Source organism: Pipistrellus hanaki (genome assembly GCF_964339955.1).
Source record: "Pipistrellus hanaki genome assembly, chromosome: 1".
NCBI lineage: Eukaryota > Metazoa > Chordata > Mammalia > Chiroptera > Vespertilionidae > Pipistrellus > Pipistrellus hanaki.
The window spans coordinates 20,424,670-20,447,731 of record NC_140503.1 but is presented as its reverse complement, the minus strand read 5'-3'; the positions used below and the strand labels follow the sequence as shown (position 1 = coordinate 20,447,731).

The following is a 23,062-nucleotide window of genomic DNA, read 5'->3' as shown; positions in this document are numbered from 1 at the left end:
TGGAGTTGTCTCCCACTTCCCTTGGCCAATTAAAGTAAGGGGGCAGAGACAGGTTACTGAAGCCAGAAAAGCTGTAGACTTTGACTGTTCCAAGATGCCTGTTGTGTTGCTTCTTGGGGAAAAGAGGAGAAACTAACACAGCTTAACTGATGTGATGAGGCAGGCATTCTAAATTTGTGATGCTTCACAAGCTGTTTGTGTGTACTAGGTTTGAACCCAGCTTCAATTCAATGTGAAAGTAGTTGGAAACTGGCATGTCAGCTGCCGTAGACACCGTGCACATTAACTTCCACTTTCAGGGCTTTTCCTAGCTTATCTTCGCAGGGTGTGAACGCTAGGCGGTGGAGGTCCAGTTCTGCAAGGGTCAGCTGTGCTCGTGTGTGACTGCACTTGTCACAGAGGCATCAGACTTTGATAAAAATCCTGCTGCGCTGGACTCAGTCTTCATTGCTGAATGAACTGGTGTCAGGGAGTTCTCCTTTGGCTTTCTTAAAGGTCACTCTGCTCACTTTTTTAGTTCATTTTTTCAGGCTTCATGTGGTATGCTGGTTATGCCAAAATAAAGAGCTAGATCAAAGACATTTCTTGTTCATAAGGCTAAGGATCAGTCTGCCTTTTCAGATTCAGTTTGCTAATAAAGGCCCAAGGAGGCTCCATCTACATAACTAGCTGGCTCCCAGAACCCTAAGTTGCCTTCTAGAACAGTGCTCTGAACTTTACCTTCTGAAAGGTTTGGCTTTATACCCAGCTTTGCGTTCCATAAAGCTTGCCCCTAGAGTCTCTGCCAGATGTACTGAGAAATCCAACTTCTGCCCTTATTTTCTCCTCCTGGGGATCATTCCATCAATCACGGAGTGGTACGAGTGTGGAGACAGCAGAAGTCTGGTTCCCATTCTGTATCCATTGTCACGTCCAACTGGCTGGGATCTCACTGTATTTTTAAAGAACAGGCATATCAGCTCTTAGCTTTTTGACCTGATACCTCAGGTGTTCTTCCCAAGTTTATGTTATTCTCACACAGTATTTAATAAAATCAAAGTAGTTAGCTAAATTACTCCCCCTAGAATTCTTCCCATCATCACTACTGCTTCCTTTTCTTTTTCTGTATCTCAGCTATTGACTGAATAATCAGAAAGCTCCCCCTCACAATTGCTTGAAATTATATATTTTAAAATATATACCTTATCTGGATTCTACTCGTGTTCTTAATTTCTTTTGATTTCTTGAATCTTTTAGGGGAGGCTTCTGTTGATTTTGGGCCACCTTATTTTTTTTTTTTTAATGGTTTTATTGATTTTAAAAAGAGAGGGAGAGGGAAAAAGAAAGGAAGAAACATTGATGAGAGATAGAGAAACATTGATCAGCTGCCTCCTGCACTACCCCTATAGGGATGGAGCCCACAACCTGAGCATGTACCCTGACCAGGAATCAAACCTGCAATCTCTCTGTGCATGGGTGAATTCTCAGCCAACAGCCACATGGGCCAGGGCTTGAGCCATCTTATTTTAATTTGTTATCCCACTTCCACTTCTGGCTTTTCTGTAAAGATGTGTATAAACAATAGGTGGCAGATTTATTTTTTAGGTGCCAGTTCATATGAAGTCTCCTTCTTATTTGGGTTCTTAGTTCAGGGTACATCTTTGTCCTATCCAAACCCTTTATTCCTCAAGGAAAATGAAACTCACACGAGCTATCAATCTTATTTCCTCTACTTAATAATTGAATTTCTGTGTTCAAAGAGGAACAGTCCTTGTGATTACTAATTCGTGATTTGTGATTCTAGTCCTCGTGATTGTGATTCAGCATTTGATTTAATATGCAGAGAAGGAGCTCAGACACTGGGAAAGGAAGGGAAGAGCTAGAAATAAATTAGATGCTGAATATATAAACTGGTAATTGAGATGTCAGATTCAAGCCCAAATCTAATGGATTAGCAAACCAATGATTTGGCAGCCTGTAGAGAAGGAAAAGGGAACCACTTAAGCCCAGCATTGATTCATGAAAGAAATAAGTCATGCTAGACTAATCCTCATTTCCCTTCATGGTAGAATTCTTTATTTTTCATTGAGCACTCTTTGTATTCTAACATATAAGGTTTTTTTTTAATGGAATTTATTGAGGTGACATTGGTTAATAAAATTATATAGGTTTCAGGTGTACAATTCTATCACATATCATCTGTATATTGTATTGTGTGTTCACCACCCCAAGTCAAGTCTCCTTCCTCACTATTTATCTCCCCTTTACTCTCTTCTCCCCACCCTCCCACCCCCCTTTCCCTCTGTTAATCACCATACTGTTGTCTGTGTCAAAATGACTTAATAAAAGAAGATCAGGGGACTAAAAAGAATCACTGTAACTGGGTTTTGGCAAGATGTAATGAAATCTCATGGACACAAAAGAGAAATGTGAACAGGACAGTACTATCATTAGGGATATTTGGTGACTAAATGAGCAACTGTATGCAAACAATGAATCAGTGTAAGTTTGAGAATAAAGTCCCTGGGGCTCTGTCATTTGCTCACTAGTTCACCATTTTTATCAATGAATTTGCTTATCCTTTCATATTTATCTAAGTGCCTACTATATTCTAGGTGCTTATATATCTAGAAGACATTCTAATCCTATTTTCAGATGACATGAGTAGGGTGGGATACTGAATACTTTGAATGACAGTCAGGATTCACAAAGATTTAAACAGACTTGAATGATGAGCCTAATTCATGGAATTTGATAAGGAAAAACATAAAGCTGTCACTTGGTTTCCAACATTCAAGTGTGAAGAAGGCTGAAGGGTTTATTTAGGTTAACTTTAAGTGTAAGAGATGGTAACAGTAGAGTGAGAACTGCCAAAAATCAGGACTAGCATGTGGAAAGTTTTTCACGACATTGCCAGATGAGACTCTATAGCAGACAGCAGGAATCCACCCAGAGGAAGTGCATACATCAGAATGTCAGCAAGGTGGTCTGGTAGCCACCTTTGGCTGTTGGATGACAAAAGAGGTGACTTGGATTTTGCCTTTCTCTCTTATTGTGTTTCTCAGGTTATGGTATTGAGGATATATTGTTTTTGCTTGCCCTTTTAAAAAAAAAATTACTTTTGTTTCATTTTGAAAAGGTGAAAGGGAGGGGGTTGTAATCACTATTAATAACCTAAGCTTTTATTAACAGAATTGGAGGTGGGAAAGGAGGATTGATTACTCTCCCTCATTCATCAGCGCTCACATCCTCTCCCTGGCCAGCTGCCCCTTCCTGGCGGTCAGCATTATTAGTGAGCCCTCCCTTCCCCATCAGGGCCAGCACCCTGCCTATGGTTAGGGCATTCTCTAGCATGAGAAGTAATAGATTTGCTCACACCTGTTCCTTGCTGCTCTTATTGTTTGTTTTCCCCAAAGGGTTGGATTTATTTTCCGTGGAAAGAATGTTAATAATGGCAGCTCACATTTATTGAGCATTTATTATGTGTGCCAGACATTGTGCTAAATGCTTTACATGGGCCATCACTTTTACATCTTGGACAAACCCTGTGAGAGGTGGTATTGATTTCTGTTCCCACTTCACAGCTGAGGAAAGCAAGGCACAGAGAGTTTATGTTGCTTTAGGTTGTAGAGCCAGGATTTGAACCTGGCAGTCTTGTTCTAGAGCCCAGCTCCTGGTCACTAAGTTGAGGTGCCTCCTGTTCTGAGGGTCATCTAGTTGAGAGCCTGTGGTGCAATCCAGGGGCACGGGGCCTCTGCTCTTCTTCCAGGATTCTGTCACTACTAACCCAGCGTTTGCATTGGTTTTTATTTCCTTCCAGCATCCATCCAAAACCTTTTATTTCTTTTTGCCTTCTTTCTTGGATTATTTCTTTAATCCTTTCCCAAGAGCCTTTCATCCTCTCAAATAAACAAAATACTTACAGGTTTTTAAGCCCTTTTGCCCTGTTTTCCGGCAGAAAGATCAGCTTCCGTTTATAATGTCATATAGTTCTGTCGTTTTGACCTAGCATAAGGGTCATCAAAAGTTCACATAGTTTTTCCAGATAGTAATTTCTGAGCTTTTCTATATCTTTAGCACTGCCTCTTCCTGCAAAAGAATCATCTCAATACATAGCTTCAAAACAGAAGTTAAAAGTATGTAGTCTATAGTTGTAACTTAGTAATCCACACATGAAACCTATATGTTCATGTTGCCTAATGTCACCCCAAATAAAATTTAATAATAAAAAAAAACCCAAACAACAATATCCAGATTTTTTTTTAAAAGTATATAGTCTTAAAGAGCAAACTCAAAGGTAAAATATAAATTTTAGTCTTTGACACATGCATTTTCAGAGATCATTTCAAATCACATTCCAACACCAAAATATCTTAGAAATCAAGATACTGGTCACCATGAGCATAAAATCTCTTGGCAGGTCCATCTAACTCATTCCACTTAAATAATTTTAAGCCCAGATTTTATTTGGCTAGCTCTCCCTGTTCTCAGTCACAAGTTACCAACAGCAAGTCTTAAGAATTGTTAGTACCGTGTTTTCCCGAAAATAAGACATCCTCTGAAAATAAGACCTACTTACAGGTTTCCTTCTGAGTGAAATATAAGGCATTCCCCCGAAAATAAGCCCCCCCCCTCCCAGGCTAAACATGAGAGATTTGGTCCACTGATTTTGAAAGAAATGAAGTCATAAGAAATTCACCAGGGAATTCAGGAATTGGATTGTTATGATGATGTTCTAGATGATGATGACATGATTATCATTGAATAAATGAGTAAATTTTTGATACTGTAGGATTCACAGTTTGTCTGGTTTGTGTTGACAACTACTGTACTACCGTACTGTATACAGGTAATAAATTTCCTTTATTTTCATTTAACAATAAATGTGTACCGTATTCTTCTTCATGGAAAAATAAGACATCTGAAAATAAGACGTAGCGCATCTTTGGGAGCAAAAATTAATATAAGACACTGTCTTATTTTCGGGGAAACAGGGTAGACAGCATCAGCATTATTTACTAGAGGTCTGGTGCACAAAATTCGTGCACGGGGGAAGGGGTTGTCCCTCAGCCCAGCCTGCACCCTCTCCAATCTGGGATCCCTCTCATAATCCAGGACTGCTGGTACCCAACTGCTGGCCTGCCTGCCTTTCTGATTACTCCTAACTGCTTCTGCCTGCCAACCTGATCACCTCTAACGACTCCCCTGCCTACCTGATTGATGCCTAACTTCTCCCCTGCCAGCCTGATTGCCCCTAACTTGCCTCCCCTGCAGGCATGGTCACCCATAACTACCATCCCCTGCAGGCCTGCTCCCCCACAACTTTTCTCCCCTGCAGGCCTTGGTCCCTCCCAACTACCCTCCTCTGCTGGCCATCTTGTGGTGGCCATCTTGTGTCCACATGGAGGCAGCTATCTTTGACCAGATGGGGGCATCCATCTTGTATGTTGGAGTGATGGTCAATCTGCATATTACTCTTTTATTATATAGGATAAAGGCCTGGTGCATGGGTGGGGGGCAGCTGGTTTGCCCTGAAGGGTGTTCTGGATCAGGGTGGAGGTTCCCTTGCTGCATGGGGTGGCCTTGGCAAGGAGCCTGTGGTGGTTTGCAGGCTGGCTACGTCCCCTCGGCGACCCAAGAGAAGGCCTGGGCTGGCCAGGGTGTGCAGGAAACTTACCTTCCTCCGTGGCTGGGGAAACTCAAGCCTCCTGCTGACTCCGTGGCTGCAGCCATTTTTGTTGGGATTTATTTATCTTATATAATTGAAACTTTGTAGCCTTGAGAGGAGGCCTGGGCTGGCCAGAACGGGCGGAAAGCTTGGCTTCCTCCAGTGCCAGGGAAACCCAAGCCCCTTTTGCTCTGAGGCTGTAGCCATCTTGGTTGGGTTAATTTGCATACTCACTCCTGATTGGCTGGTGGGTGTGGTTTATGGTGTAGCTGAGGTACAGTCAATTTGCATATTATGTATTTATTATATAGGATGCCCACAAATACTCCCCAAAGTCAAGGGGAGGGTTCCCACCACATTATGACCTGCCTCTCTGATCATGTAAGTTCCTTATCCTGGCCAGCTCTGCTTGGTATTGCTCAGAGAACCCTTCTGTCCTGCAGGGTTGTAGCATTTACAGCTCCTTTGCAGTACTTACGGTGTGCCAGAACTGCTCTGTGTGAGACTGAGAATAAAATGCAGCCTCTGCTGTCCTTAAATATCTACACGTTCCATAAAGTGCCTGAAATGGGTGGATATTTTTTAAGTAGTAAGATTCCCCCAGAAAGCACTTTCTTCATGGCCATGCGGTGTTTTTCATTAGAAGCACCACTGGCATTTTGAGCAGCATGTAATTTTCCTAGTACCGGGCCCTTTCTTGCATCTGTAAACTTGCAGCAGCCTTGACCTCCACCTATTAAATGTCAGTAACCCCCACCCCCATTAGCATGACAATTGGAAGCATACCCCCACTTTCCCCAACACCCCAAAGAGGGATAGTGGCATCCCTGTCCTGGTCGCTCAGGCTTTGTTGGGATTGGGTGGAGGAGGCTGTCATGTTCCTCTGCCACATCCCACACTGTGACATCACATCATTCTCAGGAAACGTTCACCCTGAGGGCATTTCTTTACGGACAGTGCATCAGCCTGCTGAACATTTTTGCTTTACTCAGGACCAGTGGTGCATTTTACATATTGCCTCCAGGTTCCTTAGAACCAACATCCATTTGATGGACCAGATATTAAAGCGGAGGGAGAAGCATTGCCCTTCGGTGTGTATTAGCTAGAGGTTGAGGTGTTCTCAGGAAGGCAGTCATGGCGAGAAACATTTAGCCCTGCAGTGCCACAGTGTAACAAAGCAAGATAAAGTTCTACATGAATAGTCTAATGAGAATGTGGTTGTGAGAAATACCATAGTGTTGCTTATAGCTGCATGTGTACTAAAGGCAAAATGCAGCATAGTTCATTTTGAATCTTTGAATCTGAATCAAATGTTAAACACTCCCACAGTTAACTTGCTTGTCCCTATGTACTTCATTCTAGAATTATATAAAACTACTATTATAGAAGTTATTTACATGGGATATGTACAATATTATGTTTTAATATTAAGCAAAGAATAATACTTAGAGGATAATAGACTAAAACACAAATTTTAGAAGCACAGTTGAATGAATCTCAAAAATTTGGTGGAAGTAAAAAATGTATGACTGGTAAGCTAGAATGAATTGAGGTTCCAGAAAGTGGGATGGGATTTGGGGTAGAAAAGGAAACTATTAGGTGCCATAGAGAGGCATGTGTAGCTATATAATCTCAGGCAAAGCCCACGAGAGCGCGCACCTGGCCTCCTCTGTGTCGGTCATTAGAGCACTTGCATACTGCAAACCCCAAAGGCTTGGGCTTTAATTGGGAGATCCCATGGCCGAGTAACACCCACAACTCAAAGCCAGTACGTTTCTCATGGAGCTTACCACACTGCCTTGCGCAGCTGAGCACTCCTGCCCCCAGCCAGTGTCGCACTATAAACATTGCTGCCTCTGTGGAAAGCTTCTACTCGCTTGAGAAACTTGCTTTTGTGATTTGGAGGCTGGGCTTATGTTACTGATGAGATTAAAAACAGCTTTCCCTATAAAAGTTTATGATGATGCAGGCTGTTCAATATGTGTGCAGTTGGATGAATAAACCTCCTCTCATCCCAAGACCCTTATTTGATCTTCTGTTGCTGACTATCCTACCCCTCGCATCCATGCGTGGCTTTGTGTTCACACACCTGAGAATCTAACGCTGTTCATCTCCAAGTAAGGGGCCTCATTACAGACTCTGATGTCTGATATATAATGAGAAGGCAGTAAAGCAATTTTCTCTTAGGAATATTTGTTATTAAAACAGTTTTTTAGAAATAAAACCTATCTAGCTAGCTGTTGAGATGAATTCTGATATAAGATACATGGTTACATAAATCCTTTAATATCTAATCCCTAGTCTAGATTGCTACTCGTGGCTAGAAACTTGCAAGCCAGGAGTGGAAGCAGAGGAATAATTGATGAATTTTCTGACCATTGGTCCAGTTATCATAAATAATAGTTTTATTCCAGATTCAAATACCTGCTCCAATTTGTATAGAAATCTCAAGGTTATTCATCCAGGCAGTTCCTGCTGTCTCATCTGTCTTTTCCCTTCTGTTTATTTGTTCACTAGAGGCCCCGTGCACAAAATTCGTGCATGGGGGGGGGGGGGTTTGTCCCTTTGCCCAGGCTGCACCCTCTCCAATCTGGGACCCCTTGGAGGATGTCTGACTGCCTATTTAGGCCTGATCCCTGTCACAATCCCTCGGACATCCCTCTTACAATCCGGAACTGCTGGCTCCTAACTGCTTGCTTGCCTGCCTACCTGCCTGCCTGCCTGGCTGATTGCCCCTAACCTCTTCTATCTGCCAGCCTGACCACCCCCCAACTGCTCCCCTGGTGACCTGATTAACATCTAACTGTTCCCCTGCTGGCCCGATCACTCCCAACTGTCCTCCCCTGCCAGCCCAGTTTCCCCCAACTGCCCTCCTCTGCTGGCCAATTTGGTTCTGCTTGGTCAGTTTCTATGCCAGTCAGAGTCAAAAGCCCAGCCTCTTAGGCAGCCATTGGCTCCTTGCAATTCACCCAGATTTGGTTCTGATTGGTCGGTTTCTATGCCAGTCAGCATCTCCTGGCCTGATCATAGAGGCGTGGCTGATCAGCAGCTGCTCCAGGCTCCTGGTATGCAGCTGAACTGCTGACCTCTGGGAGAGAGAGAAAGAGGCTTGGCTGCTGGTGAGGGAGAGAGAAGCAGGGTCTGATCACTGTGCTTCTCTGTCCAGGCCTCTGTCACTACTGATTAGCCCCGCCTCTCTCTTTCTCCAGGAAGTCAGCAGTTCAATCCACTTGCCTGCTGCTCATGCAGCCTGGCAAATGGTCGAGCCTCCTGATCATTTCGAATGCGATGGACCCAGGGTTCTTATATATAAGGAGGATTGGCTCAGTCCATTCTGCCTGAACCTTCTCTTCATTTATATCTGGATTCCTTTCTTCTTTGCCCCTCCTTCCCCTCAGAGCTCACCTAGTTTCCCTAGCCAATCAGTCATTTCTTGCAAGTGTTATCCTTCAGTAAGCTTCCCTCTTCCCTTCTAATGAAAGAGTTAACAGGTTTCTCTGGCCCCACTTTTCCTAACCCTATAACTCCTGTTTGACTCTTGCTCAGCACTTCACTTTGCAAATAACATTAAAGTTTTATCCATGTATTTAAGTCGTATTTGTATTCAGTCATTGCTGGCCATGTTTCGTCATACCTCCGGAAGCCCCTTGGGAAAGATCATGTCTTTTTCACTGTATAGCAATTCGCACATTGAGGCATTTCAGAAGGGATTACTGAGGATCAAATGTCATACTCAAATAAGCTCTGAGGTTTTTGGTACTGTTCTTCAAGATTAGCTGAAAGTGTGTAATCGTGCAACTGAACTGTGGAGCCAAACTGTGGGAGGAGATGATCAAGGGATGTGACACATAGGAAGTGAGATTATGTGAGTAGAAAGCCTTTCATCCACAGACTTTGGAACACAGTACGCAGACTTTCTCTGAACCAGGTACTTGGAAAGCTCTTTGAAAGCAGGGAATCCAAGCAGAGACCAATATGAGTGCGGGAGGTCAAGAAAGGGGCAGGGACTTCTGGCTCAGCTGGCACCCACTTTGCTTCTCCCCACAGGTCTCTGTCAGGGTCATTAGGACCTAAGCTATACATAACTAGGCAGCCTATAGGTTAGGACCAGGGAGGTCTGCAACCCCACCTCAGTGTTGCTGCATCTCTGCCATTGAGATGACCATTAATACCAAAGGACATTCATACAGGAAAGAATCACATGAGGATTTAAATCACTATGCATGTAGAATGAGATTGTGTGTGTGTTGAACCTTTAAATTAGGCACTATTTCATTTCTGTAAGCAGGATTTGGGGTAGGATTTAAAAATATCGAATATGAAATTTTTAAAGTTTCTTCTAGGTACAATATTTTGGTCATTGTACCTTAAAAAGGAAAAAATTCAGGATAGTTAAAGAAGTTTCAGAGAATAACTAAAAGTATTAAGGATATTGAAGAATTGCTAAATGAGACTTCTAAAATATATGGGGACCTTTTTTTAAAAAAATGGTGGGAAAATATGCATAACATAAAATTTACCACTCTTTAAAAAAATATTGAATTTATTGGGTTGACCTTGACTAATAAAAGTATATAGGTTTCAGGTGTACATTCTGTAATACATCATCTGTATATTGTGTGTTCACTACCCCAAGTCAGGTTTCCCTCCAAGACCATTTATCCCCCGTTACCCTTTTCTATTTCCCTCACCCCCTTTCCTTCTGGCAGTCACCATACTGCTGTCTGTGTTATGAGTTTTTCTGTTTGTTGAATCCCTTCACCTTTTCACCAGTCCCCCAACTCCCCTCCCCTCTGACAGCTGTCAATCTGTCCTCTGTATCTGAGAGTCTGTTTCTGTTTTGTTTGTTAGTTTATTTTGTTCATTAGATTCCACATACAAGTGAAATTATATGGTACTTAACTTTCTCCAACTGGCTTATTTCACTAAGCATAATTCTCTCCAGGTCCATCCATGCTAGTCTTTATTATTTTCTTTTCTTCTATTCATTTTAGGCTTTGTTTGTTGTTCTTTTAAGTTCCTTTAAGTGTAAAGTTAGATTGTTTGAGATTTTTCTTGTTTCTTGAGATAGGCCTGTAATGCTCTGGATTTCCCTCCTAAGACTGTTTTCGCTAAGTCCCATAGACTTGGGGTTGTCAAGTTCTCATTTTCATTTTTTTCAAGCTATCTTTTGATTTCTTCCTTGATCTCATTGTTAACCTATTCATTGTTTAGTAACCTGTTATTTAGCCTCCATGTGTGTGTGTTTTGATTTTTTTTTTTTATGATTAATTTCTAGTTTCATATCATGGTCAGAGATGTCTGAAGCTGGCCACTGGGTGTATTTGTTCTGAGGCCTCTTGGAAGGGACTCTGGTGCAGGCCAATGTCAGACACTGCTTGTGACTGGTTCTTGGCAACCTGTTTGGAGCTACAAAGCAATACAGTTTCTGCCTGCCTCTTCATGACCTGGGTGCATGCGGAACGAGATTTTGGGTGCCTCTAGTGCTCTGTGCTGATACCCATGCTTCTCAGGGGTAACCTTTGCAGCTGAGATATCCCTTTGAAATTTCATTTGCCACCCATGGGAGTAGGGCCAGCCCTTTTCATGTCTCTGCCCTTCCTACCAGACGTAATGTGGCTTCTTCTTTAAATCCTTAAGCTAGTCTTCATTTGGTTATTCAGGTTTTTTGCTTTATATTTTAGTTATAATTCCAGTTTGGTTCTGGGAGGAGGTGAGTGTGACATCCACCTATTCCATTGCCATCTTGGATCGTCTAAAATTTACAATTTTTAAGTGTATAGTTCAGTGGCATATAGTATATTCACAGTGTTTTGTAACCATGACTACCATCTCTCTCCAGAACTTTCTCATCACCCCAAACTAAAACCCAGTATTCATTAAACAATAAGTCCTCATTCCCTTGTCTCTCCAGCCCCAGACACCAACCATTCTACTTTCTTCTCTCAATTTTATTATTTTAAGTACTTTGTATAAGTGAAATCCCTTATGTAACTGGTTTATTTCACTTAGCATGTCTTCAGTTCATCCTTGTAGCATGTGTCAGAAATTCCTTCCCTTTTAAGGCTGAATAATATTCCATTTTGTGTGTGTATGTGTGTGTGTGTGGATGGATGGATAGATAGATAGATAGATAGATAGATAGATAGATAGATAGATAGATAGATAGATATCACGTTTTGTGTATCCATTCATCTGCTAATGGGCAGCTGGGTTGATTTCACCTTTTGGCTATTATGAATAATTCTGCTCTGTACAAGTATCTGAGTCCCTACTTTCAATTATTTTGGATATATGCTTGGGAATGGACTTGCTGGGTCATATGGAATTTTTGTTTTAAGCCTCTTGAGGAGCCACCAGAGTGCTTCCACAGCAGTCATACCATTTTACATTCCCACCAGCTATACATGAGAGTTCCACTTTCTCCACATGCTTTCCAGCACTTTTTATTTTCCATTTGTTTTGTTTTAAATAATAGTCATCCTCATGGGTATTATATGGTATAAATGGGGATTTTCTACCTGGAAGAGATTAGAGATATGTAGGAACCTATAGTTGTGAAGACTTTGACTCAGGTGTACACAGATGAGGCACCAGAATCTAAATTTTAGAATTTGGACAAGGGAGATAGTGTTTAACAAATGCATAGCATGGCTACTAAACAGTCCAAAAGGCCACAGGCCCTTTACCTTTCTCCTCTTTTCAGGCTACGTGTCAACTTGGATGAGGAAGACGCTGTGAGGTAAGTTTAAAATAATGACAAATATATCTTTTCACACATCCTATGATGAGAATATAAGCCCAAATATATGTGAACACTTGTTTAAAAGATTTAGATAGGTCTAAATTGGATGGTTTAAAAAAACAAAAGCAAAAACAAGAATTCTGTATAATTCACCCTTATACTTTTAAAGTTGATGTTAGAAAAGATGATTGTGCTTCCATTCCTACTTTAACCTACTAGCCTGCGTTCGAGACTCTCTGGGCTCCTCTTAGGGGACCTTGTGGCAGTCACCAGGAGGTGAAATTACTATTTTAATTAATTAACATTCAACAGATGTTTATTGAGCATTGGCCATGTGCCAAAGCCTTATAAGAGCTACAGATAGCCCAGCCAGCATGGTTCAGTGGTTGAACGATGACCTATGAACCAGGAAGTCACGGTTCAATTTCCAGTCAGGGCACATTGTCCAAGTTGCAGGCTTGATCTCCTGTGCGGGGTGTGCAGAAGGCAGCTGATCAAAGATTCTCTCTCATCATTGATGTTTCTCTCTCTTCCTCCCTCTCTCTCTCTCTCTCTCTCTCTCTCTCTCTCTCTCTCTCTCTCCCCTCCCTCCCTCCCTCCCTCCCTCGCTCCCTCGCTCCCTCCCTCCCTCCCTCCCTCCCTCCCTCTCTGAAATCAGTGAAAAAATTATTTTTAAAAAACAATGAATAGAAAGGAGAGCAGAGTAAGACCTGTCTTTATGTTCATGGAGCTACATTTTAGTGGGTGATTCAGATCATTTATCACACAAATAGATTTGTAATTCAAACTGTGTTTAGTTCTATAAAGGAAAAATACCTGAGATATTTCTTCTCTTAAGTTTGTTCACCCAACCACCCTAAGAAATCTGCTTTCTTTTCCCTTTAGGGGCCTCCAGACAGGTGGCTTTGCCTGGGAGGGAGAGGTAGAAAACAACGCGTATAGCAAGGCTACCGGGGTAGTCCCCCAGCACAAGTATCACCCCACAGCTGGCAGTTACCAACTCCATTTTGCCCTGCAGCAACTTGAACAACAGAAACTTCAGTCCCGGCAGCTTCTGGACCAGAGTCGAGCCCGGCACCAGGTAATTCAAGATTTTCCACGTGCTAATGTCTTCCTTCTATTGGTAAAAATAACAGTAATAAGGTCAATGGGAAAATGTAGGAATACAGTTTACAAACACCACCATGGCTCGGATGGCTCCTGGGGAATTCTGCTCTCAGGGAAGAAATGTTCTGAAGCCAGAGCCTTGGCTTTGCTGTAAAGTGATGCCGAACCAGTCTTGACATTCTTTCTTTCATTTGAATGTTTCCCCACAAAGTCTCTAGTGTAGTAGTTACTCTTCCTATTATATGATCTTAGTTTAGTAACTTCCCAAAAGGGTCTAATTCTCAGATACCTAGAAGTTAGCATTTTTATTAATCTTTTTCTAAGTGTACTCTGTTTTCATAAACTTGGCCCAATAAGTACATGTTAATCCTTCCTAACCTATCAAAATTTTCAAGGACTAAATCACTTTGAAGTTCTTGCATGAAATGGTCATAACTTAAGTTGTTGGTCTTCTGGTTTGATAGTTTGTACTCAAAACAGTGTAAATAAAAATATAAAATGAACTAAAAAATCTTGCTGTCATGGAGCTATGCTCTAGTGAAATATTGAGTCCCTACTCACTATCTATAATGTGACAGAAACTCTTTTTGAATATATGTGTGAGGGAGCTATCTGAGTATTTTATACTTGTGTATCAGAATGGCCCCCATTACAGAGAAAGGATGGCTTCACAGAAAAGACAGGCTATAAAGAGTTAAATGTTTCTTTATGATTCAGGATTATCATTAGACTCAGTTACCATGTCCCACGTGTTCTATTGGGCTGAATCAGTATTGATGCTATGAGCTTCCCTGATATTTGGTTTTTTGAAGAAATGTCTTCTATCAGCTTTTGCTCTTTTTATAAAAATGTAGTGTTCATTAGTTTGTGCAAAATTAAAATATGGCTAAGGCAATGTTTACCAAAGTTTTTCTTCTAAATAAAATAATTGTCATTGTGCTCTCTATCATTACTTACCTTTTCAACTACTATCCCAGTTCAAACATATTTTCTTTTCTTTTTTTTAAAATATTTTTTATTGATTTTTTACAGAGAGGAAGGGAGAGAGATAGAGAGCTAGAAACGTTGATGAGAGAGAAACATCGACCAGCTGCCTCTTGCACACCCCCTACTGGGGATGTGCCCGCAACTCAGGTACATGCCCTTGACCCAATCGAACCTGGGACTTTTCAGTTTGCAGACGATGCTCTACCACTGAGCCAAACTGGTTTCGGCCAAACATTTTTTCTTATTGCAGTATCATTGAGCACTTGATTACCTTTATCTGTTTTAGTGTATTCTGTATATTATTATTAGAGGCCCAGTGTACAAATTCGTGCACCAGTGGAGTCCCTGGGCTAGCCTGTGGGATAGGGCCGAAACCAGCTCTCCAGGGGACCCCACGGGTACACGATTGGGGCCAGGGAGGGATGTGGGAGGTTGGCCAGCTAGGGAATGATCTTGGGAGGGCTCCAGGGAGTGTCTGGCCCATCTTGCTTAGTCCCAATCAGCCGGACCCCAGCAGCAAGCTAACTTACCGGTTGGAGCGTCTGCCCCCTGGTGGTCAGTGCATGTCATAGTGAGCAGTTGAGCAACCTTAGCATATCATAGCGTATTACACTTTGATTGGTTGAACGGCCAACTAGAATACCAGATATTTAGCATATTAGGCTTTTATTATATAGGATTAATTCATTATAATTGAGAAATTCTAAGTGCAGACATTTTGAAGTAGTTCATTAGGTCATTTTTCTAGAGAAATATCCATACTTTTCATCTGGAAAATATGTAATGTAGCATCTCATTTTGATCACTACACTGCCCTTTGTCTGGTAAAAATACTCTTTTCTAGAAAATCTAAGGAATAGAGAATCCATTTAAGCCAGTTTGCATTCTCACAATTATAGATATAAATGTGTGTCTTTGATATTTTTTAATGTTTAAATTTTTTAAAAACTCCTTAAACTTCTAAAGCCAACATCATTCAAAGTACTTGAGAATACCAACTGAATCGGATACTAGATAGTGGAGGTGTCATATGTAGCCTTATTCCTCATATCTGAACATAATCTTATAATCCACAGCCTGACATATCCAGACAGTTGGTCTCTTGTAATTTTTAATGCTTCCATACCTTGAAATGGTGGGTGATTTAAAAAAAAACACAAGGAGGTGCTTGCAGGGCACTGAAGTTTTAAAGAAGGAGACAGTTTTGCTAATGTTCACTTTTAGAAACTGCTTCATTTATAAATCCTCATTCTTTTGATTAGCTTCCAGCAACTCACATTCCTTTGAAAATTCAGAGTATTACCATTCTTGTGTGGATTTTTTTTTTCTCACTGAGGATTATACTACTTGAGTTTCACTGAACTATGAAGTATATGGAAAATATGTTTTTTTGAATCTGTCAGAATATCTATCTTAGGGAGGACTCAGAACTCCCAAGAAGGGAGTTAGCTCGTGTCTCCTGGAGAGGGAACAGAAGATCATTCATCACAGTTTTATATATGTTTATACCATCATTTTCTTTCTTCCCCAGTTCTTCTAACCCATAGTTTTATTTAGATAAAAACAAAGAAGAGTAAAGTACTGGGGCTGTGAGGGAGCTAAAGAGACTAAATTTGATTAGCTTGAAGAGTTTATAACTAATAAAATAGCAAATAAGATAATAAATGTTCTAACATTAAGGATATTTAGTAACTTAGAGCACTTTATTTCAGAGGACAAGAATTGCTTTACAAAAGGAACAGACCCTATGAGATTTTAAGCCTCTGTTTTCAGCTCACCTTATGAAAGTGCTAGATTTGACTGTTAGAATTACCACTAAATTGTTGATTGAAGATGGCTTGCATTCTCAATATGTCCTGCATTTCTGTCCTTGGATTATGCTTTAGAATAGAGATGGTTTCTCTGATAAACTTCTTATGCTTTGGATTTATTTTACTTGAGTGTAGGTAGTCATTGATATAACAATTTGGTTTCAGAGCAGCGGATAGACTTGAAATCTGATTTACCTATCATTCATTCACAAGATAGACCTGTTAATAGAACATGACATTAAAGGATTCTTTATATTTGTTATATTATCCTATCTAATAAAAGGATAATATGCAAATTGACCATCATTCCAACACACAAGATGGCCGCTCCCATGTGGTCAATGATGACCCCCCCCCATGTGGACACAAGATGACCAGCAGGGGAGGGCAATTGTGAGCAACCAGGCCAGCAGGGGAGGGGGAAGTTGAGAGGGACCAGGCCTGCAAGGGAAGGCAGTTGGGGGCAATCAGGCCTGCAGGGAAGGGCAATTAGGGGTGATCAGGCTGGCAGGCAGAAGCTGTTAGGAGCAATCAGGCAGGTGAGCAGTTGGGAGCCAGTAGTCCTGGATAGTGAGACGGATATCCGACTGCCCATTTAGGTGGGATCAGGCCTAAATGGGCAGTCAGGCATCCCTCAAGGGGTCCCAGATTGGAGACTTGGAGACAGTGCAGGCTGGGCTGAGGGACACACACACTGAGCACAAATTTTGTGCACCGGGCCTCTAGTCCTATATAATAAAAGGCTAATATCCAAATCGACCAAACGGCAGAATGACCAGTCACTATGACGCACACTGACCACCAGGGGGGCAGGTGCTCAACACAGGAGCTGCCCCTTGGTGGTCAGTGCACTCCCACAGGGGAGCGCTGTTCAGCCGCCAGAAGTTGGGCTCATGGCTGGCAAGTGCAGTGGCAGTGGCTGGAGCCTCTCCCACCTCTGTGGCAGCACTAAGAATGTCCCAACTGCTGGCTTAAGCCCGCTCCCCAGGGGGAGCGGGCCTAAGCTGTCAGTCCAACATCCCCTGAGGGCTGCCAGACTGCCAAAGGGCACAGACCAGGCTGAGGGACCCCCACCCAGTGCACAAATTTTGTGCACTGGGCCTCTAATATTATATTCATTATATTTTATTATATTGTATTTATTACATTTATTATATATTAGAGTGTATATCATGTTACCATATATTAATTATGTACATGACAGTGCTTTTCATACTGATCTCCTAAAAAATGTTTTGGGAAGATCTTGCAGCCTTTCTTGCATTACTTGCAGAGAAAGTTCTCCATCCTTTTCTGCAGATAGGTAGTCAGTTTACTGAAGGTATTCATTTCAAGAAGGCCCACTCTGATTCAGGATATGAGTTTGGAAATGGGCATCTCAAAACATTCTTGTGGAGTTGGTTTTGATCTCCATATCTGTTGAGCACTTTACTCATAAATCTAGAAATGTTTGTTCACTGAATCTACTCCTGCTAAAAACTGGTCCTATAACATGGGTGTGGGAGAGGAAAGTCACCCAGTGCCATTGGCAAAGGTTTTCAGGGACAGAGGTACAGACATTGGCGGGATTCAGTCCTTTTGATAGAGACCATGATAAAATGGAAACTATGAGGTTTTGCACGTTGATGGGTAAAACCAGCAGTTTTGGTGTTTGGGTTTTTTGTTTTGTTTTGTTTTTTCAAGACATTGTTCCAAATCAGAACAGAGTTCAGCAAACTTATTCTGTAAATGGTTATATAGTAAGTATTTTAGACCTTTCAGGCTGTAGATAGGGTCTCTGTGGCAACTACTCAACTTAGTCATGGGAGAATGAAGACAGCCATAGATGATATGTAAATGAATGATTGTGGCTGTTTTCCAATAAAACTTTATTTACCAAACAGGCAACAAGCTGGATTTGGCCTGCAAGTCCTAGTTTGTAGACCCCTGGTTTTGAGCCACAAAATTGGAGGGCCTATTGTGTTTACCAATTGCTTCCACAACCCCATTTATGATTCAGTAGATTTGGGATGGGGCTCACTTATTTTCATTTCTAAGTTTCCAGGTGATAGTAAAGCTGCTTTTCTGGGTATCTCACGTTGAGAAACATTGGATTAGAGGAAAAGAGATTACAAATGTTCCCCTTTGTTATTTGTTTTCTGTCCTTTGGAAGGGAGATTGAATATGTTAAATTTTAATGTTGCCCTTATAAAATTTTCAGCAATCATTTTTTATAGGAACTTTGTTCTATCTTCTCACTCCAATCTTGAAAACCTTCTTGCTCACTCTTCTTATCAGGTACATTGTGCTCAGCAACCATTGCTCCCAGCATTCAAGTTTTTAGTGGATAAGAGATAAGCAATGGGACACATTATTCCCCTGTGTTTTAATAATCATACAACACTTAATAAGCACTTACCGAGGTCCAGCCACTATTCCGGTGCTTCACATATACTAATTCATTTAAAATGAGTGTCAGGATGGTTGGGGAAATGGCAGGATCTTGATAGTCTAGGGATGAGAAAATGACTGCTACGTGCTGATGTGTCCCTGTGTGTGTCTCCTCTCTAATTTCCCTCTGTTTCTCACTTCCTTCTCAGACTGGCTTCCTGCCCCTGAAGGAAAAAGTTAAAAACTTTTCTTTCAGCTGAGTCGTGGGACTTTCTTCAGCAACGGTTGACTTGGTGACATCAGCATGAGTAGCCCTCCATGCTGGGGTCTGTGAGGAGGGCTTCACAGGCTGTGAGGCCCGACTGACCTGATTCTAATTGCCGACATTGAGCTGATGTTATTCTTGGCCCAGGACAGAGCTATTACTCAGTAGTTTCTGTTAAAGTGATCCTTTGTTAAACTTCTGCTCCCAGCCCCCTCTCCTTCCCTCCCACTCTTCTCAGCCTCATCCAGACTGAAGAGGAAAAAAAAAAAGCCCCAAAACAGAAAAATTAAGGACATTTTGATGGCCAAGGCAGAATTGCTGAAATTTCTTTTAACGACCAAGTTGGAGAGGGGGATTTTAATTTTTTACTGGTTCCTGAAGCCCTTCAATTTTTAGTAGACTTACTTTTCAACATAGTGAAATAATTCAAGGCAGGAGAAAACTGCATCCTAAATTCTCATATTTCCACTCCATCTGTTCTTTACCTTCCCGCTTCCCACCATCCCAATTTTTTCAGATTAGCAGGGGGGCAGAAAGCTCAGTGTTCTCATCTAGGGCTCCTTCCGTGTGCTAGTAACATCTTAAGGGTCATATATAATCAGCTTTTTGCTAATGGGGAGTGTGTGTGTGTGTGTGTGTGTGTGTGTGTGTGTGTGTGTGTACGTGCACACACACACATGCACATGTATGCACAACCTCACAGGTGTGGAAAGGATTCCCATATAAACCCAGCCAAGTCTTGTTATTCTGCTCCTAAAAGTTCATTGCATGTGTCTAGAAAAATTCTGCCCCCCTGGTGGAATGAATACCGTGTCTCCAAGTCTTCAGCTGCTGTGTGTTTGTGTTGTGGGGGAGGGGAAAGAGAGAAATTCAGCAGGCACCGGCTTTTCCAGGCAGCCAGCAATAACACGCTAGCTCCTCAGCATGGCACAAAGAGAGCAAGCAAACAGCCTCACTGCGCAGGGGAGTCTCTGCGTGTTGCTAACAGTACTTGTGAGGGGGCTGCGCTGGGGGTTTGTACGCAAGGGAGAGAACTGAGGCCTGTGTGCTTAGATTCCCGGGGCAGGTTGACTTAAATGTCATAACCTACTGCTGCTTTGTTTTTTTGGTTTTGTTTGGTTTGGGTTGGGTTTTTTGTTCTGTTTTGGTTTTCCTTCTGACCTTTATCAGGAACTCTTGTAACACTTAGTTTCTAGATGATAATGATGGTAATGATGATGAATTTTCTTAGAACCATTTGAGTTAGTAGATTTTGTCAAATCAAACTCTTTTCTTTGTCTTACCTCATACAAACACATTGAAAACATGTGAGATAATACATGTAAAACTACATCCAGTTGTTTGAAATAGGCAGGCTGAACAAGCTTTGGAGCCAGATAATCCTCAGTTTAAATCTTATCCCTGCCCAGCCTGTGACCTGGACAGGTTATTCAAACATCTTGAAATCTCAATTTGCTTATCTCTGATACGGAGATGATAATATACCTGTGAGTTATCATGAGGATTATAATCCTCGGGACACTACAATGTATGAAGCACTGAACTAGAAGTTATATTTGTATTGAATCCTCACAACTGCCCTCTTTTTAAAAAATAATTTTTTTATTGATTTCAGAGAGGGAGGGAGAGAGAGATAGAAACATCAATGATGAGAGAGAGTCATTGATCGGCTGCCTCCTGCACATCCCACACTAGGGATCGACAGAAACTTGGCCATGTGCCCTGACCAGGCATTGAATCCATGACCTCCTTGTTCATAGGTCAACACTCAACCACTGAGCCATGCTGGCTAGGCACACCTGTCCTCTTATTAGCCCCTTTTATAGATGAAAAAACAGAACATCATTTATGTAACCTTATTAGGGTCACATAAGTGACAAATGGAAGAGCTGGGATTTGAATCCAGGTGTGTCAGCCTTCAGCATCCAAACTCTTGGCTATCATGCTATATGCCACCTCCCTGACACTCTATTAAGGCATTCAATAAATAGTAGCCATATGTATTATTATATAAATTTTTAGCTTAGTTTATACACTCAACAAGAACTTATTGACACCTATAAAACTCTATTTAAAAAGTTGTTGTCAGGTACCCTAACTATGTACTGTCTCAAAAGAAAAGATTTACTTAAACATCAGTGAACTCAGGCCTAGACTTTATTCTGGTTAACACAGATTCTTCAAGAAATGTCTTAAGAAGGTGTTTCTGGGCTTATAACTCTTAGCAATGCCCTTACTTTACCCTCCCTTGTGCTTGTTTTATTCAGTAACAGGATTAGGGACTCCTGGAACTTTGGAGATTGTGAGCACTTATGTGGATTGTTACTAATAGCAGGAATTGTCTCTCTAGTGATCACTTTGGCCTTTTTAAATTTTTTATTAAATTTATTGGGGTTACATGGGTTAATGAAATTATATAGGTTTCAAGTGTGCAATTCTACAACGTCATCTGTATAACACATTGTTTGGCCTTTCAATCCTGCTATTTTTACTGGTCATACTATTTTAATTTTATTTCTGTGATAGGTATCTTTGAGAAGACTACCAGGAAATATGGCAGGTGCCTATGAATGTGAATACCACAGATGACACCTTTGCATGATTCATGTTATTTTGCTTGTTCAGTACCATATAAATCTAATTCTTTTTTTAAAATATATATTTTATTGATTTTTTACAGAGAGGAAGAGAGAGGGATAGAGAGTTAGAAACATCGATGAGAGAATCGATCAGCTGCCTCTTGCACACCCCCCACTGGGGACGTGCCTGCAACCAAGATACATGTCCTTGACCGGAATCGAACCTGGGACCCTTCAGTCCGCAGGCCTGAGCCAAACCCGTTTCGGCTAAATCTAATTCTTAATGCATTATTATAATGCAGACCTCAGTTCATTATGCTGATTAATTACTAATAGTAGTGGGAGTCCGCTGGTTTCCATCAGGTTGTTTTCTGAGCTGCTCCTAGAGTAGTGTCCCCTAGAAGCTCAGTGGGAGGAAAGTGAGGGCAGGGAAATGGACGTATAGTGGGAGTCTCCTAAGTGCTAGATGTAGTATGTTCATGCCACTGGTGAGGAAACTGGTGCTCAGGGAGTTGGAGTAACTATTGCAAGGCTGCACAGCTAGCTGATCGCAGAGAGAACAGTCAGCCCAGGCGGGAGGGCTTCCGAAGCCCTTCCCACACTCCCACCGTACCCTTGTAGAGTGACTGTTCCTTTGCTTCTTGTTTTGCACATTTATCATCAGTCACATAGGCATTCCAATTCTATTGCTGCTGCTGCTGCTGCTGCTATACACTCATATACACAAATATAAAAGAAAGAATCAGTTTTATGAAGTAAAATGCAGAACTCTCCATGGTTATGGGTATAATAAAAGAATTGTTCACCTATCAGCTGCTTGGGATTGATCTTGTTTGTTGCATATTCTTAAAATGTGGCTTTACTACAGCTGCCTGGTGAGAAATGTGTTTCCTCCCTCACTCTGTGACCTGTGGTTTATTTCTGTTTGTGGGTATGAGGGACTCGCTGCAGTAGCTTTGTGAGGTGAGGGAAGACCTCATCTTTAAACATAAAGAAGCCCATCCATCTGAGATGGATGCAGGCTCGGGAAAAGCTTAATAAACATGATAGCAAGTCTGTGCAAGATACACTGTAGATCAACCATGCGAGATTCTAAGTCAAATAAAACAAATTATGCATTTGAAGACAGAGACAAGTTTGATTTTTATAAACTCTGAATTTAAAGTAGTAAGGGAATCTAGAGATTACCTTGTCTAATTAGATCATTTTATATAATCAGGAGATATAAGACACAAACCTTTTATTAGGGGAACTGGTGTCCTGGTATATAAATAATTCCCTAAAATTGCTAGCTAAAGAGATCATTGAAAATGAGGCTATAAATTCTTTTTTCACCAATTGGGGCCATCACTGATCTTTTGAGGTTACTTTTATATACATAAATACATACATACATTCTTTAACTTTTTAAATAAGTAAGATGGCCTGGCCATTGCTGCTCATTGGTTGAATGTGACCCATGAACCTGAAGGTCACCATTTGATTCCCAGTCAGCACATGCCTGAACTGCAGGCTCGATCCCAAGTAGGGGGCATGCAGTAGGCCAGCTGA

At 41.5% G+C, this 23,062-nt stretch overlaps 1 protein-coding gene across 20 annotated transcripts in view; it reads left to right on the top strand.

Annotated features, from left to right (window-relative positions):
- TTLL5 (tubulin tyrosine ligase like 5) overlaps positions 1 to 23,062 on the top strand; it is a 233,887-nt gene that overhangs the window by 144,800 nt on the left and 66,025 nt on the right. For all 20 annotated transcript variants that reach the window (XR_014795749.1, XR_014795750.1, XM_084892422.1 and 17 more), the window contains 2 exons: positions 12,354 to 12,389; positions 13,278 to 13,473. Coding sequence is in view for 18 of the 20 variants with exons in the window: in XM_084892422.1 (XP_084748548.1) it covers positions 12,354 to 12,389; positions 13,278 to 13,473 (232 nt within the window). In the remaining 2 variants the exon portion in view is untranslated. The remainder of the gene's footprint in view (positions 1 to 12,353; positions 12,390 to 13,277; positions 13,474 to 23,062) is intronic.